The sequence below is a fragment of the Pan paniscus genome, chromosome X, assembly GCF_029289425.2.
Source record: "Pan paniscus chromosome X, NHGRI_mPanPan1-v2.0_pri, whole genome shotgun sequence".
NCBI lineage: Eukaryota > Metazoa > Chordata > Mammalia > Primates > Hominidae > Pan > Pan paniscus.
Window position 1 is genome coordinate 65,023,991 of NC_073272.2, and position 22,807 is coordinate 65,046,797.

The window sequence follows — 22,807 nt, forward strand, 5'->3', positions numbered from 1 at the left end:
CTGTGACAACAGTACAGGCAAGAGGTAATGAAAATCTGAACTCCTAGTAAGGAGTAGGGGACAGAAAGGAAGACAGTCACCTCTTGCTTACTTGCTTTCAGATTTATGCCTCCAGATGATCCATTAGGACGCCACGGCCCAAGCCTTGAAAATTTCTTAAGAAAGAGACCCATTGTTCCTGAGCATAAGAAGCAACCATGTCCTTATGGTGAGTACCTACGTACAAAACTGAGTTCTGTACCACCGGAAACATAAGGATTCTGTGAACACTTTTCTCTTCCAGGTTTCCCTTTCAAATGGGAAATCCTGGCTTGTCCACTGTCTTTGAGTTAAAGTTTGTGTCTTCATGTACACTGTTAGGTATTTAAAGAAAAATCTTAGAAACTGAATGAGGAAAAGGTAGCTAGAATTGAAGGGAAGACTAGTTGTCACTTGTGACAATAGTACATGTGTTCTACCTGCCTAAGTCCTGAACTATGTTGCTGGAAGCAGGGAAATGAAGAAATCTATATGGCCTGTGGAAGTAGAAAGGGCAATACCAAACTGAGTTTGGCCCCAAGATGAACATGTGTCTCAGGCAGGTGACTGCACCCTCTTTCAATTAGTACTAACCTTTCCTTTAGATCTGTCCTTTCCAGTTTTTTTGTTTGTTTGTTTGTTTTTTGAGACAAAGTCTTGCTCTGTCACCTAGGCTGCAGTGCAGTGGTGCAGTCTTGGCTCACTGCAACCTCCGCTTCCCGGGTTTAAGCGATTCTCCTCCCTCAGCCTCCCCAGTAGCTGGGATTACAGGTGCATGATGCCAAGCCCAGCTAATTTTTGTATTTTTAGTAGAGACGGGGATTTCACCATGTTGGCCAAGCTGGTCTCGAACTCCTGACTTCAAGTGATCCACCCACCTCGGCCTCTGAAAGTGCTGAGATTACAGGCATGAGCCACCGTGCCCGGCCCCTTTCCAGTTTTTTTTTTTTTTTAATAAATATAGTTTTCTAGAGTGTTTTCATGCTCTTACCCCAGTCCCTCTGATACAACGTTTGTGCGCCTAACATTGCGACATGGGCTGCTTGATCTGAGGCTACTTTGAATGTCTGTTTTTTTGGATGATCATTTGTTTTGTGGGGTGTTTTGGTTTTTGTCCTCAATTAATCTTTAAGTCACACAGTATTTTCATATTCATTATCTCATTTAATCTTTACAATGACCCTATAATATAGGCATGATGATGAACTTTGGTTACAGAAGAGGAAAATGAAGCTCACAAAATAAAGTCACTTACCAAGGTCACACAGCTAGTAAGGGACATAGCTGGAATTGAAATTCAGATCTGACTGGACTCCAAACCTGTGCTCTTTGCATTGCACTATGCTGTTTTCTGTTACTCTATGCTGCTTCAGCATGCAGATTATGCCTAGGCAAAGTTGTACATTATCGAAAAATTAAAACTGCTCAACTGCTCAGCTTTAGCTTTTTTTTTTTTTTTTTTTTTTTTTTGAGACAGGGTCTTGCTCTTGCTCTGTCACCTGGGCTGGAGATCAGTGGCATGATCATGGCTCACTGCAGCCTTGACCTTCCAGGCTCAAGAATTCTCCCACCTCAGCCTCCTGAGTAGCTGGGACTGCAGACGTGCACCACCATGCCCAGCTAATTTTGTTTGTATTTTTCTTTTCAGACGGGGTTTCACAATGTTGCCCAAGCTGGTCTCGAACTCCTGGGCTAAAGTGATTCACCCACCTCAGCCTCCCAAATTGCTGGGACTACAGACAGGAGTCACCACATCCAGCCAGCTCTTAGCTTTTATGCTGCAATTTTCTCCATAGCTTTCCACTTTCTCTCTCCCATCACAGTGTATGATGCCTCCTTGGTGTTGTCTGTCTCTCATCTTTGTGGACAGTTAATTTTCTGCCTTTACCCCAAACAGTAAAACCCTAACCTGAGTGACCAGATTGTTACAACAGTTTTTGGCACAGAGGGTTCCATCACTGAGAGAGAGTCTTACCCCAAGGCATTATTTTTCAGGCAAAAAATGCACCTACGGCCACAAGTGCAAATACTACCATCCGGAGCGGGCCAACCAACCCCAGCGTTCGGTGGCTGATGAGCTCCGCATCAGTGCCAAACTGTCCACAGTGAAAACTATGAGTGAAGGCACCCTGGCCAAGTGTGGCACAGGGATGTCTAGTGCCAAAGGTGAGATAACCTCAGAGGTCAAACGTGTGGCCCCCAAGCGCCAATCAGATCCCAGCATCCGGTCTGTGGCTGTGGAGCCTGAGGAATGGCTGTCCATTGCCCGTAAGCCTGAGGCTAGTTCTGTCCCCTCGCTTGTGACTGCCCTAAGTGTTCCCACAATCCCACCCCCCAAAAGCCATGCAGTGGGTGCACTCAACACCCGTTCGGCCAGCAGCCCAGTGCCAGGATCCTCCCATTTCCCCCACCAGAAGGCCTCTTTGGAGCATATGGCCAGCATGCAGTATCCTCCCATCTTGGTTACCAACAGCCATGGGACCCCTATTAGCTATGCTGAGCAATACCCAAAGTTTGAATCCATGGGGGACCATGGCTACTATTCAATGTTAGGTGACTTCTCCAAACTGAACATCAACAGCATGCATAACCGAGAGTATTACATGGCTGAAGTAGACCGGGGGGTGTATGCCCGGAATCCTAACCTCTGTTCTGACAGCCGTGTGAGCCATACCAGGAATGACAACTATTCCTCTTACAACAACGTGTATTTGGCTGTAGCTGATACCCATCCTGAAGGCAATTTGAAGCTGCACCGCTCAGCATCCCAGAACCGACTTCAGCCTTTTCCTCATGGTTACCATGAAGCCTTAACACGAGTGCAGAGCTATGGCCCAGAGGATTCTAAGCAAGGCCCCCACAAACAGTCAGTCCCCCACTTAGCTCTGCATGCCCAGCACCCATCAACTGGAACACGTTCCAGCTGTCCTGCAGACTACCCCATGCCTCCCAATATCCATCCTGGGGCAACCCCCCAGCCAGGCCGTGCCCTGGTGATGACTCGGATGGATAGCATTTCCGACTCCCGCCTCTATGAGAGCAACCCCGTGAGGCAAAGACGACCTCCCCTGTGCCGGGAACAGCATGCCAGCTGGGACCCGCTGCCCTGTGCAACTGACTCCTATGGCTACCACTCCTATCCCTTGAGTAACAGCCTCATGCAACCATGTTATGAGCCAGTCATGGTACGGAGCGTGCCTGAAAAGATGGAGCAGCTTTGGAGGAATCCTTGGGTTGGAATGTGCAATGATTCCAGGGAGCATATGATCCCAGAGCACCAGTATCAGACCTACAAGAACCTCTGCAATATTTTCCCTTCTAACATCGTCCTTGCAGTGATGGAGAAGAATCCCCACACAGCAGATGCCCAGCAACTGGCAGCCTTGATTGTTGCTAAGCTTAGGGCTGCGCGTTGATGACATAGTACTTATTTCTTTATACAAATATGAATATTAATACTAATAATACACTAATACAATAATTATAGTAACTAATAATTTGTGTTGCGCTTTACAAGTTAGAGTGTTTATATCATTTAAGCGCTTAACAACCCTGTGAGGTACGTCTTACTAACATCCTCTTTTATAGAGAAGGAAGGTGAAGGTCAGTGAAATTAAGTGGCTAGCCAGGGTCACACTGCTAGCAAATGACTAAGTCAAGACACACACCCAAGTCCTCTAAATCCAAGTCCCATGCCCCTTTGCACTGCACCATGCAGGTAATGGAGGACAAAACCCAGGGGGAGAGGTCTAGATGTAAGAAATCCCAGAGGATTCCATTACCAGAGTTTTCCTTTTTCTCTTTTCGTTTCTTTTTTTTTTTTTTTTTGAGACAGAGTCTCACTCTGTTACACAGGCTGGAGTGCAGTGGCACTATCTCTGCTCACTGCAACCTCCACCTCCAGGGTTCAAGTGATTCTATGGCCTCAGCCTCCCAGGTAGCTGGGATTACAGGCGTGCACCACCATGCCCGGCTAATTTTTGTATTTTTAGTAGAGACGTGGTTTCACTGTGTTGGCCAGGCTGGTCTCAAACTCCTGGCCTCAAGTGATCCGCCCACCTTGGCCTCCTAAAGTGCTGGGATTACAGGTGTGAGCCACTGCGCCCAGCCTACCAGAGTTTTCGTAGTCACATATTCTATATTACAAAGTATGGATGATATATCCAATTTAGAGAGCAAAAGCATCAGGATCAGATCATATGTTGAATTAACCTTTTAGGTTTTTTCTAATAGAAATATTTAAAGCTATTTAAAAGTAAATGCATACTTTATTGCATGGATATCTGATCACTCAATCTTTATTAACGAAACTATAGGGTCACATTGAAGCTTCTAGAACTATATTTTAAAGCTATTATTAGCAATTATATTGCATGTATGAATATATATATTTGGTTTGAGATGTGTGTGTATCTCTGTATAACATTTTATATAGTGATAATGAGAGGGTAGGCTCTACACAGTCCTTCGTCTATAGCTGTATAGGTCACTAATCTGACTTGATGATTTTAAGTCACATTTCATAGTTTTAACTAGTTATGAGAGAGAAATTATATGGCAATATTTGAACATTGCTTTCTTAGGCACCAGAGCAAAGCAACTCTGTTTCCTTTGCACATTTTACCTGCCAACATTTATTAACAGTTCTTACCTTCCAAGTCTCTTCACCTTAGCAAATTAGGGATCAGGTTGCAGTCTTCTGCAGAGAAACTGATGGTTAAGCTCAAGTTCCAAGCATAGTATGTGTGTGCTACACAAGCTCAGAAGAGTTTGACAAGGACCAGGGGACTTACTACCACAATCCACTTCCCTTATCCCAGGAGAGATGGCCAAACCCATGTGGCATTAAATGGTGAATAAAAAAGCTTCACTCAAGGAGGGACTATTGGATGCTCTTTGGACTTCTGACCTATGCAGTATTCAACATCATTGGATGAAATGTAATGGAGGACAGTGCACAGCCATGTATCCACTTTCTCTTCCTGTCCACCCTTTGGGTAATAAGGTCAATCATTGGTGGAACAGAATTTCTCTAGGAAACAAAACCAGGGGATTTTATTTGTGGAAAAAGGAAGTTTCCAAAAGGGGATACTGCATCTTTACTAATAGCTGGCTCAGTTACGCACTTTAAATCCATGCAAAGAGTGCACTTGCTGTTAAATAATTGTTAGATGAGTTATTAGAAGGCAGGACTTTTGGTTTGGGCGACACCATTTGCGCAACTTGTATCTTGCTCAGGGTGGAAAACTTCATAGCTAAATGCCTCTAGAAGAGGTGTTTATTGTTTTTTTTAAGCTGCACTAAATAAATTCCCTTTTTGAATCCATTGTATATTTCAATATTTCGAACCATGATCAGCTCACTATTTCCTGAGCTGGAACTTGCTAACTTCTATGATCGTTTTTTCATGAAAGTTGAGAAGGCCGGGCCTTGGCCTTTTGTTTCTTCATGAGAAGGTGTGACACTGCCTATAAATGTTTCTTACTGTGAAACACTCTGAATGTGAGGCTGTAGTCAGGGTTGTTTCTGGTGGTTTGACAATGGCTTGCATGCTGCTTTCTGGCTTTCTGTCTCTGTCCAAGTTGATCAATACTGCATCTTAACCAATGTTTCACTTGAGTTAACCACAGCTTTACATTCTATCTCCTATCCTCTGATCTTCGTATACCCCAGCATATTGAAAAAGAGTAAAAGTATTTTCTATCAGGTAGATCCACAGAGTGACAGTTGCCACTGCAGTGCTTGCTATTTCACACAAACACCATTTCATACCTTCAACTTCTTGGACTTTCTAAATCGGACTCGTGTCTAAATCAGGGTATTTGACAATCTCAGATGACGCTACTGCCTATGTGCCAGTTAGTTCATCTTCCTACCAAGATCATGAATGGCACCACACTATCCACTAGCTGTACAATTTACAGAGAAGCACAAGATTCATCTTGTCACCTACAATTCGTCTTGAACATGTTCATATTTAGTACTCAGAAACTGTGTAAGCTCCTCCCAATACAGAAAATATTTTTTAAGGCAGCATATGTATTTCTGATTTACTAAAAACGATTGTCATTCTCCTCTCATTCTTCTTTTTGGTATGAACCAAAAGCGGCTAGGAGCAATGCCTCAAATAACCAGAAATGACCTTTTGTTGATACAAATTGTATCTCTTTTTTTCCTGATTGTATAGAAACAAATGTACAAAACTCATCTTAAGCTAGGTTTGGCACTGAATTTTCACCATGAGGTTTGTGGCACTGTGTGTCACAGGGAAGTAGCTCAGGGGTTGTGAGGGAGCTTTTATTTCTAAAGGGCAGTAGTAATTTATAGACAAAAACAATTTTTCAAGGCCTCTTTATTACCACTGCACAGCTATCGTGTAAAATTTCAAGCATTATATTGCATAAGTTCTCTTTAGCCTATTAAATTTAATATGTCCTTGCAAAAGGGATTTTGTGTAAAAAGTGTCAGTGTTAGTGACTCATCTGCAAGAATCTACAAATGGAGCTATACAACTATGAATACATAAATACAGCATGGTTCCTAGTTATTAGAGAAACATTTTCTTTATATTGAGGTCTACGCACTTCTTGACTTTCCATTTTGTCTGTAATTATAAAACAGCAAATAACAAAGAAGCATTGGGACCCCCTCGGCTGCCTTGATAATAAAATCAAGCTTCCTTCATGGGACTAAGCATGTGTCCTTCAGGATACTTACCTCTAAGCACTCAGCAGGGGTTACTACAAAGCGTTTTGTGTGGTTTTCAAAAAACAGTATATTTTGCAAGAGGTGCTTTGTAATTTTAATTATTTCACTGATTTTCTGACCTCATAGGAAGTCTGTGCCTGTTGAGGCCTTCAATTTTGTAGCTTTTCTGATTTTTTTTCTTCTTTTTGTGATTTTGTTGTTGTTTTCATTTTGATCTAAAGGAGAAGTGTGACCCCGGAGTGGCATGGTCAATCCAGGGCACCCTTTCTGTAAGACAACTCAAAGGAAAAGAAGCCTTTTCAAAGGTAATATCGAGCCATTGCACTCTCTCTTAAGGTGCCAGGTATGGGAGAATGACAGATGCCTTATGGAAATGGTCTACAAAACTTTTCTTCTTCTAAGTAATAAAACACATAGCATGATTCTCTCTCCCTCTCTCTCTCTCTCTCTCTCGCTGCCCACCCCCTGCTAGTTTCCAGAATACTTCTCTAAAATTCATTTTTTTCTATTTTGGAATAAATTATCTTTATACAGTAATTCAAACACTGATTTCCATTAACCTTTGGCCCTGAGTTTTCTTCTAACATAGAAGAGTTCATTTTGAGAGGCACTCAGTTACCATTCAATCTGTGCTGTAAGTATGGGACTTTGTACAAATGCCCTTTTTGAGGGCCAAAAATTTCAATACACTTTGTTCTACTTTGTGAACCAGGTCTGGATCTGCACAGAGAAAGTAATGCTGAGCTGTCCAAAGAGTCCGCTCAGGTCTCCCTCCTAACCTTCCTCTGCCTTCCCCTAGTTTGCTTATCCTCACGTCTGACACTGAGGAGTGCATAGTCTTCAACTGAAATGGCACTACAGTTAGTTCTCATTGGAAACAAACAAGTGTATTTCTGGAACCTGCTCGTCTAAAATAGTCAATGCCTTTGTAAAGACTCAGCATATTTAATATCTATTGTATGGTAGCTAGCTATATACATAGATTGACTATTTTTAGTCCTGGTTTGTGTATTGTTGAGCTATAGTAGTTTGCTTTATCCATTTGTGGGATTAAACAATACTGTTTAATGGTTGTAAACTTTTATAAAATCTCTTTGGGTTTTTTGTTTGACCCAAACATAATGTAAGTCTTAATGACAAAATACACAAAGTTAACCAGAGGTGAGTGAAAATATAGCCCTTCCCCAGTTTTGTCTGCCCCTATAATGCACGTGCATTGCTTTGTAATATGCTCTCGCTAGCATGAATGTGCTATGACTACTTCATGAGGTTTTGTTTCACCTATAATTGTGATGGAAAATGCTGTATTGCTGACAACAATGAACTGTAACCACAGTTATTTACTGCATAAACTATTTGTCTACTAACCACTCATGGCTCTGTTTCTTTAAGAATACCAACAACAATGGGCCGGGCATGGTGGCTCATGCCTGTAATCCCAGCACTTTGGGAGGCGAAGCAGGCGGATCACCTGAGGTCAGGAGTTGGAGACCAGCCTGGCCAACTGGCGAAACCCTGTCTCTACTAAAAATACAAAAATTAGCCGGGTGTCATGGCACGCGCCTGTAATCCCAGCTCCTCGGGAGGCTGAGGCAGGAGAATTGCTTGAATCCAAGAGTTGGAGGTTGCAGTGAGCCGAGATCGTGCTACTGCACTCCAGCCTGGACGACAGAGTGAGACTCCGTCTCAAAAAACAAAACAAAGAAACAAAAAACAACAACAACAAAAGCCATACCACACATACATATACTACATATACTCTAGTTTGCTCCTGAAGTATTAGATTTATGTCCTTGCGACTTCTTATATTTTGAGATTAAAAACTATAAAGGCAGGGATTTCCCCAAATGTGTTCATCTGAATTTTACCACAGTAAGTATATGTCCTCAAAATTTTGAAGACTAACAGTTCCAAGTGCTAATCGAACTGGTGCTCCCCACAGGGCAGGGCTGGGCCTGCTTTTGCCCACCAGTCAGAACCAAGTGGCAGGCCCAGGGCCCAGACTTAATTTTTGTACGCAGCCTGTAGTTTCTCCCCTGAATAGCCTCAGGTCCAAAGATACATCATCTGCTGTCTCAGCCAGAATATCAGAGCCAAAAGGAGCCTACTATCCTACACTTCACACTCAGAGCGCTCCTTCAGGGTATAGTGCGTGAACTGAGGCTCCAAGAGCACTGAAGAGATTTGACCAAGGCCGAACAGAATTAGTGGCAAAGGCAGGTACTGGAAGCCCAGGCCTCATGACTCCCAGGCTGGTAAGCCCTTTATCATAGTGGAGTTGGTTCTTCTCTCTGAAGCCTCCTACCCACCCTCCACCGCACTCCAGGCCAGTCTCATTCTAAAGGTAGAGGTAGCCATGATGGTTGCAGCAGAGCCCAGTCTACAAGCCTTTAGAAGAGGCTATTTGTGAATCTGAGAATCTTTTTTTGTTATCATCCTCCATGGGACTAAGAGTGCTTATCTCTCCCCACCTTTTTCTTGGTCTGTCTCTTACTCTTCCTGTCACATTCCTCGGGCATACATGTATCAAGTTCTTACTGAGTACCGGATAGGGGTCTGGCCTATACTAAGCTAGGCAGGCAGAAGAGGAATAGTCCATCTTGGGGAACTTGCACTCAGTGGGGGAATGAAGCACACTCAGAGAATAAAGTAAGACATTAAGACTTCCTTGGAGGGCAGTGGCAGCATGAGGGTAAAGAGAGTGGTAAGAACAACTAGAATTCCAAGATGGGACAATCAACAAACATCCAGTGCTTCTGCCCTAATCTCAGGTGGAAAATGAACTAGTCTGGTCATATCCCTCTCCACCTCCCCTCAGGCCTCATATAATACCAAGTCCTTCATATCACCATGTTCCAATTATCCTGTACCCTGCATTGGTGCCCCCAACCATGCTTTCTCAACCTCTCCAGACTTTGACCTTCCTTCTACTCCTTGTTCTGACTAGTAGTCTTGCCTTTGAAGACCCAGTGCCAATGTCACCTCCTCTATCAAGCTGTCCAACCCCCTGGTCAAGCTACTGTTAGTCCCTCCCAACAGTGGGCCTTGTAGGGCTATTGAGCAATACCTCTTAGCTCTTGTCACTCACTTTGGCACACCGTCTCTACCACAAAACAGGGAGTGAGTTCCTTGGGCGCGGGAGCCATGTTCTTTGCCACTGATGAATTACCTATCAGAGGGGAATCTCTGAATTACTGTTGTTGAACAATAATATAATCTATGCTCCCTTTCCTTGACCCCTATCCCTGTTTCCCAGTTAAAAGAAGTGTGCATTTCAGGCTGGGGACGGTGGCTCACACCTATAATTCCAGCACTATAGCGGCTGAGACAGGAAAATCACTTGAGGCCAGGAGTTTGAGACCAGCCTGAGCAACACAGGAGGACCCGTCTCTACAAAAAATTCAAAAATTAGCCAGGTGTGGTGGGGAACACCTGTAGTCCCAGCTACTCAGGAGGCTGAGGTGGGAGGATTGCTTGAGCCCAGTAATTGGAGGCTGCAGTGGCCCATGATTGTGCCACTGCATTCAAGCCTGTGCAACAGAGCAAGACCTTGTCTCCAAAAATAAAAACAAAAATGAAAATTGTGTGCAGTTCAGACTTTCTAATCAGTCTCTTATCTCTAATCAGAAAGAAAAGATCCATGGGCACTAGGCTAAGTAAGGTTGCTTCCTGACAGCTCCACTCCCCACCCACCAATCCTTGCCATCTGAAGCCCTTCAACCTGGCCTCAGAACTCCCAGGTTCCAGAAGGATACCAGCCAACAATGACCCTTGGCTCTTACTCTCTGGACCTGGACTAGAAATGAGCCCATGTAGTCTGCTCCTCATCTTTAGATCAGTCTTTGAGGGCCAGGGGAAAGCATGACAATGGGTCATTTATATAGAGACCGGAGTCCCAATTTCAAGGCTTACCAACCCTCACATGAACCTACACCACTCACACATACAAAGCATGATATGCTTTAGACAACACTTTCCCATCTATTGTCTGTTTCAATCCTTACAAGCATGTGAGGCAAATATTATCTCCCTGCAGGTGAAAAAAACTGTGGCATGATTTGCCCAAGGTTGCTCCTCTTAAGCGGTGGAGCTTGCCTGGAACCCAGGTCTTTGGCAAGCTTTTTCCTGTATACCAGTGCATCTGAAACCTCAGTGTGCATCAGAATCACTTTAAGGGCTTGCTAAGCCAAAGATTGCTGTCCAATCTCACCCTTTCTGATTCAGGTCAGGAATAGGGTCCAATAATTTGCATTTCTAACAAGTGCCCAGGTGATATTGACAGTTGCTAGAAAACACTGATCTATACTGACCTATTAACTTGCTCTGTGGCCTTAGGCAAATCCCTTCTTTTTTTTTCTGCCCCACTGTCTCAATGCATACAATCGGGGGTGGGGGGGTGTAGACTAGAACTGTGACTTCCAGACCTTATTTATTTGTTTTTTTTTTTTTTTTTTTTAAGCAGCAAAACCCATCTTTCTGGCCAGGTGCGGTGGCTCATGCCTGTAATCCCAACACTTTGGGAGGCCAAGGCGGGTGGATCACCTGAGGTCAGGGGTTTGAGACCAGCCTGGCCAACATGGCGAAACCCCGTCTCTACTAAAAATACAAAAAAATTCGCCGGCCTTGGTGGCGGGCACCTGTAATCCCAGCTACTTGGGAGGCTGAGGCAGGAGAATCACTTGAACCCAGGAGGCGGAGGTTGCAGTGAGCCGAGATCGTGCCATTGCACTCCAGCCTGGGCGACAGAGGCTGTCTCAAAAACAAAAACAAAAACAAAACAAAACAAAAACATCTTTCCAAAGAAATCTCATATATGATTCCAATACATAAGAATCTGGTGAAGTGCTGGATGGGAACCCAGAGCTTATGGCACCTATCTCCCCACAGAGCAGGCACTGGAGTACCTCCCGGAGTACACATCTGCAAATCCCTTCACTAGATGTGGCCTATATGTTCTTTGAGGACTCTTCCAGCTCTGCCATTCCAAGATGCCAACAGACTTCTAGCATTTTGCCATTGTGAGGGGACAGGGAAGAGCTGGAAGGAAACTGATGTTGCACAAGACTGCTTTGCCCATGCCTAATGCTTGGATCATACACAGGAAAGATCTTAACACTGCTGGGCTGTTGGACTAATGGATCCCTTTGACAACTTGATAAAAGCTAGAAAAATGATTATACGTATACCCACAATGATACTTAGTATATCCTTTCAAGTGTTGTAGACACTCTAGGGGTCCTAATCCAAGTTAAAACTCTTGACTGGGCTCTAGCACAGCACTTTTACCAAATTCCTCTTTGGCATTTTCTTAGCATAAGCTCTCTCCGTCATTTCTTGGTGTGGCCGTTTACAGAAATCCCTTAAGGCACCTAGCAGAGGCATCAGGTTATCATTTGGTCCTTCCTCACCAGGCTGAAGGCTCTAAGGAATGAAAACATGGTTTATTCATCCCTATCTCTTGGTAGCTCAGGGCTGACATGGGGTAGGCACTCTAAGGTGAGGTGAGTTTCTGAGGGGATTTGGTGAGCACAGAGAAGGGGCTCTGGATCAGTCCCTAAGATGTTTCTCTGGCTCTAATGCACACCACAGGGAAGCCCACTCTCATCTTTTCTAGGCCAAAAGAGTGCAGAAGTGACAAAGAAAATATTCTCTCTGGCTTTCAACTGCTGTTTGGTGCATAGTGAGGGCAGGTGTGGAGAACAGCAGGAAGCCTGCTGGGTAGCAGCAAGGTGGCCTGGCTCTTCCCGCTGTCAGGGAAGCTCTAAGCAAACCACCTGGCCACTCGCTAGGCTCTGTAGCCAGCAATGCCTCTGGGGCCTGATGCTTCCAAGTGAGCTGGCCTCATACTACAGCTGAGAACAGAAATGGTTTGAGGAGTCCGGAATAAGATATGGGTGGAGCCTGGTTATAGGAGCAATCAAAGCCAGAGGCCCAAAGGACCTCAGGACCTAGCTCCTGGTCAAAGCCTTGTCTGGAGCCTCCACAGTAAAGGGAAAACTATACTGGTCTGCCCCAGCACCCACCCTCTTCATCTCACAAACACCAAAACTACAGTTGCCTGTTTATTATTTTTCAAAACAAAACAAAAACAAAAGACATTCAAAATTCCCCTGTGGTGGACAACTGAGTTGATGTGGCTGATCCAGGCTGTCTCCCAGGTTGTCTCAGGGAGCATCAGTTGTACTAGGGGGTGGGCTGTTGCCCTGGCACGGCTGGATGAACACTTGCACCAGGGATGGCCATCAGAAGAGCTGCAGGCCAGTTTTGAGCCCATGCAGCTGCCCCTGGCTCCAGAGAAGGCCCTCGAAGTTGCTGCTGCTGCTGTTGCTGCAGTTGCCACTGCCGACACCACAGCTCAGGCCCAAGGTGCTGAGGAGAGAGTGGGAGGTCAGTCAGGGAAGGAGGCAGCTTTAGGCTCTGGAGGGGCCAAGAGTGCTTGACATGTGTGTATCTGTGGGATGGGCCCACTCTCCTGCCTGGCTTTACAAAGAGACTGGAGCAAATCCGAGAAACGACTTCGTGTGGGCCCCAGGGTTGACTTGGCCCTCTCCTCAGTTGAGGAAGGGAGGGAAGGAGGCAAGAACTTTTCAAATGAAGCTTTATGCAGAGCCCTAGTAGATAAACCAGATTAAAGCAGAGCTGTTTGGGTTGAGGTAGGGGAGGGGGCCCCACATAACCTGACTCCCAAGACATTGAAAGTAGCTGCCTTAACAGGACATCCTTTTAAGGCCTTAGAGCTTGGGGGCCTGGATCGCTCCCACACCCAACAGCTGGTTAAGGGGCCCAAGGCCAGGCTTGGGCTATAAGACTAGGCCCACGATTGCAAGATTGCTTTAGGGAGGGTGGCTCTGCCCTCCTTCTCCCTGGCCCTGCTCATAACACTCTTGCTTCCCCTGCTTCCCGCAAGTCAAGGTCCTTCCAACTGGGTGAGGGTGACAGCTGAGAGCAAAGCCATCACCCTACCCTCAGGCAGATCCATGGTTACACTACTGCAGCTGAAAGAACCCTTACGGATAATCTAGTTCCACCACCTCCCATCACCCACAATCTTACAGACAAGTTAACTGAGGCCCAGAGATGGGAATGGACTTGCCCAAGGCCACATAGCCAAGTCAGGGGTGGAGCTGAGACAAGAAGCAGGGGTGGGCATGCCCCTCCACAGCAAAGGAAACGTCCCTACTACAGTGGGTGTGGGAGCTGGGCTGAATCAGCTTCCTTCTTGACTGAACAGCTCCAGCTGCCCACACTTCACCCTTGCTATCCATGGTACTCAATAAGCCATCCTTACCCAGGGCCAGGCTGGTTGGGAAGGAGGGGTAAGGGCACCTCTCTCAGACATGTGAATCCCACTCCCAACTACAGATCTCCTGGCTTCCCCAGCTGCCACCTCTCTTCTCCAAGAGGCCTGCTGGCCCATGGCCTTGGACAGAGTCCATGGCATTGCCTTGGGTCTGGCCTGCTTCTGGGGCCCCTGGATTCTATAGCCCTTTCCCAGAATGCCCAGATGAAGAGGGGTTCATCTCCCAGGGAGTGGGCAGGCAGCAAAGGGAAAGATTTAGTTTCAGGGGCCCGCAGGGGTTCCTCTCTAGTACTCACAGGATTATCTGGTCAGAATGGCCCAGCATTCTGGGATGTACAGGCCCTTTGGATGGGCTCCTTTGTGTTACTAGCATAGCCCCTCAGCAAGGGCTGCTTGGTTCCTGGCTCCCTGGTGACCCAAGGGCTCCCACGCCTGTGATCCAGAGGCAAGTTTTGAGGGAGAGCATGAAGCCCTGTGCAGGCCTTGCTACCAAGGTGCCTGGACAGTGTGGGGAGGCCTACTGATTACTCTATGCACCATTAGACAAATCCCTTCCCCTTTCTGGGCCTCAGTTTTCTCCTCAGTAACGTGAAAAAGCTGGATGAGAGCATCTATTTTTGACTTTTTAGGAGTGGTGGACCAGTTAAGAGAATCTGCTGAAAGCTATGGACCCTTCTCCTCCCAAAATGTGTGTGTGTGCCTGCACACACACACACACACACACACACACACACACACGTCCATCCATAAGCACAAACTGAATGCAATCTGAGAGGGATGCCAAGCCCAGCTGTGTGTGGCTACTTCACTGGCTCCCCACAGTAGGGACAGGGAGAGCTGGCAAGGGCCCAGCCAGGGACTGGGGCTTACACTTCACTCATTTAGGCCCTGACTGGGGACAGCTACCTCCCCCACCCACCTCACCTTGTCTTCTCTCCCTCCCACAGGTGGCAGAGAAAGGGGGTGAGAAATCCTGTTGCCATGGGCACTCACTCAGTCTTGCATGTTGAGGGTTCCAGCCGCTGCTCTAGCACAGGCTGGTCCAAAAGATACATGGTGTCATAATTCTCCAGCATGAGCTCTGCTGGGTCCTCGGTCTGACCTGGCATTCGGCCTAGGGGAAATGTCTCCCATCGCACGTCTTCTGTGGAGCAAAGGGAAGTGGCAAGACTGGGCTGATGAGCTGGTTCTCCGACTGGTGCACAGGCCTGCTCACCCTGTCCATCCACCCACCCCACTTAGCACAGGTGGGCTCTCTCAGGATCTCCAGCTTCACTGCTCTCGGTATCACTTCTCATGAGCCCCTCTCCACCAGAGTGCTTCACCACACATTCTTTATGGTCCTTCTCCCCCTCTATGTGCTTACATATACAAGTATACAACTACAGACATTTTTGTCCCTCTTTGCTCTTTTCCTACTTCCCCAGGCATGTTCCACATGGACACAAACAACAACTTCTGACCAGGCTGTATCACTGCTTCAACTTTTCATCTTCACCCCTATTTCCCTGTCTGTAGACACACACACAGGGACACATCATGGAGGGTCTGGATGTCCCAGAATTCCCAAAGCACCTCCCCCTCAAACCCCAAACCCACCAGTACCTCAGAGTAGCTGAATGACCTAGATTTCCTACAAATCTACACACACACTCCCCTGCCTGTTTGAATACCACGTATTTTCTTAATGCAGAGATACACACACACCCCCATGCCCAACTCAGGGTGGACTCCCTGAGATAGTGTGTTCCCCTGCCCCCTGCAGTTCTTGCCCCAAGATGCACAAGGTACACCCCTTTTCTAGGGAACGGCTGTCTCACCACACATCCCACCCCTCACAGCCACCCAAATATGTATACAGAAGCACACATACACAAGTCCTTCACTCAGTGACTGTCCTGTTCACTCCCTGCCTCCCACACCCCTCATTCACTGGCATACAACCAGGAATCTTCCTGTCCCTACCTCCCCACACATGTGTACACACAGAAGGAGCAATGGCAAAGGAGAAAGGGAAAGAGTTAATGTTCTAGACTTTCCACATTCACAACTCACATCCCCCCATATACAGATGCTCCACTTTAGAATGGGGATGCAGAATATCCCCCATCCCTCTCTGTCCTATCACTGAGACACCTACCACACAGTATTATATTAAATGTCCCTCCCCATCCTTCCACAAGTGCATTCAGTGTTTTCAAATGAAGCCTTCACTGGTGCATTCCATGTAGATTCCATTTCTGGCCTTCTGCATCTCCCTGGTACTCAAAGAATTCTCCCTGTCATAATGCCCCTGGCATTCTATAATGTGTCAACCCTGGACCAGCTTTTTATGTAACCCAGAGCTCCTCAGGAAGGACTGTTCCTCTACTTGTCCATCCCCCTCCCCTGGCTCTCTTACTGGAAGTTATGCCTGTCTTAATGTCCTGCATTACTCCATGATACAGAGACACCTTCGTGCACAGGGGCCACTACCTACATAGGCTCTGTCACTGACCCGATCATCTCTCTGTCATCACTAATATCGCCAATGCTGTCTACATCACTACCCCTGCCTCTTTAGCCTGATACCCTTGTACATGTCCCCAGTGACGGCGTGAACATACAGGCCATCTCTGGATGGCTATATCTCACTGCCTGTTCCCACTACCCCTCCATAGCCACCAACCTCAATGCTATCACTTCTCTCTCACACAGATTACCTATTAGCCCTGATGGATTTCAGCAACCCTGCCTCCTCTTCACAAAGCTGTATGACAGCCTGCTTGGCCATGACTTAACTGCCCCTACTTTTCCCTTTTTCCTATACACACACACACACACACACACACACACACGCACACACGCACACACAATTCTGCTTATGTCAATGCCCCTCCCTTTCAATATTTACAAAGACCCCCCAGCACAGCCCTCCTTGCCCTAAGTTATTTGTCATTGGGCTATGGTTTGACCAGCAGGTACAGGAACATGCCCATACACACACACAGAGAGACAGACTTTATGTTTTATGTTCCAGCCCTTCCACCCTGTCCATACAAGGACAAACAAAGGCCATAGTATCTTTCTCTATAAACTCATTCACTGCCTCCCCTCTCACTCTCTGCCACTGCACACCCCACATCACACAGGCCCAGCTGTTCTCCCTCCCTCCCCAGGCTTCAGCACACAGACACCACACTGTTCTGTCATCCCTTCTGTGTGTTCCGGCCTCCGAGGTTTCTGTTCATTAACCTAAGCAAGGGTACTCAAAAGGAAGAGCAGATCCCTATCACTAACCCTCCCTGCAGCCTCTTCCTAGCTTTGGCCTCACTAATTTGTGTGCTCACCTAAAAATCACAGCATTCCTTATTCTGTCTTGTGATCTCACTTCCTGTTTCTCTGACTTAATGCCCTAGGTTCCTTCTTTCTTTCTTTTTTTTTTTTTTTTTTGAGACGGAGTCGTGCTCTGTCGCCCAGGCTGAAGTGCAGTGGCGCGATCTCGGCTCACTGCAAGCTCCACCTCCTGGGTTCACGCCATTCTCCTGCCTCAGCCTCCCGAGTAGCTGGGACTACAGGCGCCCGCCACCACGCCCGGCTAATTTTTTTTGTGTATTTTTAGTAGAGACATGGTTTCACCATGTTAGCCAGGATGGTCTCGATCTCCTGACCTCGTGATCCGCCCGCCTCGGCCTCCCAAAGTGCTGGGATTACAGGCGTGAGCCACCACGCCCGGTCTCCTAGGTTCCTTCTTTCTAATACACACAGCAAAATCTTGTCTCACCACCAGCCAGCCTCAAGGCACACACACACATACACAGAAAGCACTGTCTCACTGCAAGTGAAAAACACGTGCAGAACCATATATGTACACACTCCCTACTTCTTGCTATCTTCTGCCTCTATGTTACTGCCCAGGGCTCACACCCATGTCATCCTCTCAGAATGTGCTCTTATGTGAGGTAGCCAGCAGCCTGACAGTGGTCCCTGGCACTCACAGGCTCCATCCTAAGAGGTGGGGGAAGCCAGCTGTCATCTATGCACCAGGCTGCCTTCCAGGCTTGCCTCACATTGGCTACCTCCTGCTACTTTCCATCTCTTCCTAGGGTAGAGGGAAGCCTCAAGAGCCAGCCAAAGAGAAAAGAAGTCCATGTGGGGACAAAGTAGTTCTTACCTGAGCTAACCTGCCATGCAGAGCCCTGCAAAGCTCCTCTTTTCTGGGCCAGAAGCCTAGCATTCTCGGCAGTAGGGGACTCTTGCCCTGTAGAGAAAGGCCCCACCTCCATTCTGTCTTCCTCTTCATCATCTTCATCATCATCTTCATCCTCCTCTTCCTCCTCTTGGTCATCATTTTCTTCCTCCTCCTCTACCTGGTCTGGCAAGACCTCTTTCTCCTCCTTCTCCTCTTCCTTGACATCATTAACACTGCCCTGCTCCTCCTGTTGCTGGGCCTTTGCTTCAGACCCGAAGCTGGAGCTGGCTGGCTTGACGCTCCAATACAGGCTGTCTAGTGTATATGGAGACTTCCCAATGGGGGAGGCCTCAGAGCCCTCCTGCACCAGGCTGTTTTCTCCACTCTGGGTATAAATGGAACAGATGCGCAGCAGCTTCTCCTGCTCCTCGTCTGGCAGGCCCTGCCCCATGGCTTTGAAGATGCTGAGCAAAGGGAGGGATGGGGTAGGAAAGATTCAAAATCTCAAGCCACTTCATACCCCAACACTCCAGGGTTTGAACTTGGTCTCTGAACTTCCAGACCTGCCTCTGAAAGGCAGTGTAGTAGAGCAGACAGAACATAGAAACAACAGGACCATGGACCCAGAACAAGCTCTGTGGTTCATCTCTGTGCCTCACTTCCATTCTCAGGTAAAATGAGGACAATAATGATACCTAATGTATAGGATTGTTGGGAGGAGTAAATAAGAAAGCTCACATAGAATGCCTGGCACAGTGCCTGGCACATAGTGGGCATGCAATAAATGATAGCTATTAGTCTGCACTTAAAAGCTACATAAATGCACAAAACAGCCAACAGGCCTGCAGGGCTGGAAATGAACAGATCCCTCTCTTCTCTGGCCTAGCTGAGCAACCTGTCTTGAGCTCCAAGGATATGCCTGGAAGTGTTCTGTGCTCCTTCTGCATGGAACACAAACTGTGATCCCTTTATGGGAGCAGCTACAGCCCAGCCTGGAATGGAGGAAAAGAAAAAAAAAGCAGCGGCTGACAAGACAAAGCAGGATGTGGGAGGGAGGCCAGATGAGCACTGCGAACCTACTGCAGGCACTGCGGGGCTGAGGGAGACAGAGAGCACGAGGAGGGCAGGAAAGACCAAGGGAGGGCTTCGTGCAGGAGGTAGGGCCCGGGAAGCCCAGAGACAAGAGCAAGCACATGGTGCTGCTGCGTGCAGTGAGTAGCCCAGCTAGAGGGCACGGCCTGTGCTGAGGAGCCGTGGGAGGAAGAGAGGGCTGGGAAGGTAAGTGTGTGCATTGGTGTGTGTGTGAGGGTTCACCTGCCAATTCTGAGTACACATGAAGGCTATGTTTCTGAAGATCACCAAGTGACCATGTGGAGGCTGGCCTGGACAGGCAGCCTGGAGGCAGGGAGACCAGGGAGGAGCCTGTTCCGACAGTTGAGGCCAGAGTCGGGGAGGGCTGACCTGGGGCACTGGCAGTGGAGATGGGAGGGAGTGAAGCTGTGAAGGACACACAGACAGACAGAGAGCAGGGCTTGGTGACTGATGGCAGGGGTCAGGCAGAGTTAAAGATGATGACACTGTGCACACAAAAGACAGCGCCAACAGCAAAACCACCAACAGATACAGAGCTGCTGGGAAGGGGAGCTCGAGGGGAGAGGAGGGTGAGCACCCCTCACAGAGCCTCTCATAGAGCCTGGCACCTAACAGGCACCCGGTCACAGATGGATGCGGATGGTTCACAGACGGGCCATGAGCTCAGCAGGCTGTTTTCTCTCTGGACACATGCAGACTGGTCACATATGCAGGGTGACTGGTCAGTGGGGGCAGGGCTGGGGGGCTGATGACTTCACTGGAGATCCTGTCTATGGAGGCAATTTCATATTCCAAGACGATAGTGGCTCAAATTAAATTGATATTGGCTGGCTGGAGAAAGTGCTTGAAAAGCTTCCAGCTCTAATCAGATGAAAAGCCAGAGAGAAACTTTGTCCTCTCATGGTGGTCCATTAGTGTGATTAATAATAAATATTCCCAGACACTTGATACTGGCAAAATGCCTTATCAGCCCTGCTTATGATTACCCACCTGCTATCTCGAACCATTAGTCTGACCACTAAGGTGCGGGGGTGATGCGAATCTTAAAATACACCCCCTTCCTCGAGTGTGTCTGGTCATAGCTCAGGACTGAGAAGGTCACAGATTCAGGCTGATGGAATGAAGGTGGACTTTGGGCTCACACCACCTGGGCCAAGATCCCTGTCCCACCATCAACAAATGTGTAGCTATTAGATAAGTCCCATCACTCCTTAGAGCCTCAATGTCTTATCTGTCAAATAGGATATAATATATAATACTTCCACCTCCCAAGACTGCTGTGTCAAAGTAAATGAAGTTAACCTCTACAAAAAAACACAGCACCATGCCTGACACTTAATTTCCAATAGTATCTTTTATTTTTTCTCTGGGGAAAACAAAAGCCAAGTTCTGTGTTTAACAGATGCTTTCTGCAATAATACAATCTAGTGGAGTATTACAGAAGAGCATGGGACTAAGGACAGGCTATCTGGATTCTGGCCGCAGCTCTGACTTGCAGCATAATACCTGGGCAAACCCCCTCTGTTCCCCACTCTGTGTAACGGGGTGATTAGGACTAGATTCACTGCTTATCTGGGAAAGGCAGGATCTGTGCACAAGAAATCGTACCCAAGTGAGCCGCTGTTACTGCTGGCATGTGTCGCATCCCTCTGGTATGCTTGGGTTGGGAGAAGATCTCTGTGGTCCAGACTTCTCCAAGACCAGCAGCTTCCACTCTGCAGGCACTTAGGATTGGAAAGTACCTTGAAGGCCACCTATCCAAACCTCTCCATGCTGCTCTTGTCACTCCCTCCCTCCCATTATATACACATGCCATGTTCCTTCTGGACTTTGAAACTTGCTTTATTCTTTCTCCTGCTTGAATTGTTCAAATGCCTCCTCTTGAAACTCTGACTCATCCAGGCCCTTTTGGTTCTCCTCCCAATTGCCCACCCATCCACATCACTTCTAGTCTGGAGCACACATCTGGCAATGTGGCTGTTCAGTTCCAACTCCTGGAAGTCTTGCCTTGACTGACTTTGTCTACAAAGCCACTTTTAAAACCTTACAAATACCTCTGTGTCCCAAATGCCATCAGGGTTAAAGAAAGACTTTTGGACTCAATAGGGGGATCAGGGACTAAGAGGGTCTTGGCATCCAGACTCCCACTTCATTCATTCCCCAGGCACTGGGTCAGCTCCCACCAAGGACAGCACTGCTGGGAATGAGAGAGCAGAGCACGGTTCAATTCAACGACATTTACTGAGGCCTGTTTGGTGCCTAGACTTGTGTGGTGTGCTGGGGCACGGACAGCTGATGTAGAGTCCTTGCCCTTGAAAAGCTTAGTCTGATAGAGGGAAGGAGACACTAAGGGAAGTAGACACGGCAACACAAAACCTCAGATTTGGGAAGTATTCGAGAGTCAACAGGACAGGGTAGATGGTGCCGCCACCAAGTGAGATAGGGAACAGAGGAGGAAGATCACTTTAGAGTTGAGATGGGGACTGAGACGACCAATTCTCTTTTGGTCACAGTAAGGTGCCTGTGGGCCATCCAAGGGGAGATGTCTGACATGCAGTCGAGTACAGGAGGCTGAATCTTGGGGGAGGGGCCAGGGCTAGACAGATTTGGGTTTCAGCACTTTATAGGAACTAGTAATAAGCACAGGCATTTTTTGAGGAGGGGGTGGTAAACAGCATCAATGCAGCAGACACAGAGACTGACAAGGGCCCACTGATTTGGTAATTAGGAGGTCAAAGCAACTCTGGGGGTGAATGTCAAATTGCAGCAGGTTGAGGAGTAAGAGGGTAGTGAGGAAATGGAGAGTGTTGAGTGTACACTACTCTTTTGAGATGTTTTGATGGGAAGGGTGGGAATGATAAGCTGATGATAACCCAACAGAGGGATGCAGGGTCAAAGGAGATTTTGCTTGTGTTGCTGTTATTGTTGTTTTGTTTAAGATGAGAAAAGCTCAGGCACGTTCCTAGGTTGAAGAGCAAGAGCCAGCAGAGCAAGGTAGAGGCTGGGGTGAGGCCCCAGCGATGCTGGCAGAGGTGGCTCCAGAGCACAGGTGGAGGAGCAGGCTTTGAGGTGGGGCAAGGCCACCTCATCCTGAGACTGGCGAGAAGGTTGAGTGCAGCCGCAGATCAGTTCACGAGGGCTGGACCTCAGGTCGAGGGGGCCCTGCCGGATGCCTCCATGTGCTCGAGGAAGCTAGGGTGAAATGGGAGAGGGGGAGGGGCTTGAGGTGAGCGGTAAGGGTTTAGAATAGTGAGGAAATGGGAGAGAAAGTGGTCAGAAAACAAGTAAAAGTTCAGACAAGCAGAACTGAGGCCTCGCCCGAGATTAAAAATCATACCTCTGCAGTGGCAGCAATCCGCAGGGCTATGTGGTTTTCTCCAGCAGAGCTCAGCTACCCGGGCTGAGGAGCAGGGGAAGCAGAATGGGGAGGATCAATTCCAGCTCAGGGATTTGCAAGTCAGATATGGCCAAAGGATGGGCAAAGCTGAAGGTGCTGATGATGAGTGGCCGAACTGAGC

At 47.5% G+C, this 22,807-nt stretch overlaps 2 protein-coding genes across 15 annotated transcripts in view; one reads left to right on the forward strand and one right to left on the reverse strand.

The window, feature by feature from the left end:
• Nucleotides 1–8,093, forward strand: part of ZC3H12B (zinc finger CCCH-type containing 12B) — a 461,192-nt gene extending 453,099 nt beyond the window's left edge. For all 5 annotated transcript variants that reach the window (XM_055106403.2, XM_055106402.2, XM_055106405.2 and 2 more), the window contains 2 exons: nucleotides 102–208; nucleotides 2,014–8,093. In XM_055106403.2, the coding sequence (XP_054962378.1) occupies nucleotides 102–208; nucleotides 2,014–3,434 (1,528 nt within the window). In that variant the 3' untranslated portion in view covers nucleotides 3,435–8,093. The remainder of the gene's footprint in view (nucleotides 1–101; nucleotides 209–2,013) is intronic.
• LAS1L (LAS1 like ribosome biogenesis factor) overlaps nucleotides 1–22,807 on the reverse strand; it is a 38,767-nt gene that overhangs the window by 3,654 nt on the left and 12,306 nt on the right. For 3 of the 10 annotated variants that reach the window (XM_003816917.4, XM_003816916.5, XM_063601968.1), the window contains 3 exons: nucleotides 18,180–18,661; nucleotides 15,020–15,170; nucleotides 12,776–13,095 (listed from right to left, as the gene is read on the reverse strand). The exons of 1 other annotated variant lie outside the window; for it this stretch is intronic. In XM_003816917.4, coding sequence (XP_003816965.2) covers nucleotides 12,969–13,095; nucleotides 15,020–15,170; nucleotides 18,180–18,661 — 760 coding nt within the window. In that variant the 3' untranslated portion in view covers nucleotides 12,776–12,968. Of the gene's footprint in view, nucleotides 1–12,775; nucleotides 13,096–15,019; nucleotides 15,171–18,179; nucleotides 18,662–20,624; nucleotides 22,510–22,626; nucleotides 22,690–22,807 lie in introns of those variants that run through there. 6 more of the 10 variants (XM_008970021.4, XM_034949420.2, XR_008622775.1 and 3 more) reach the window with 4 other exon arrangements.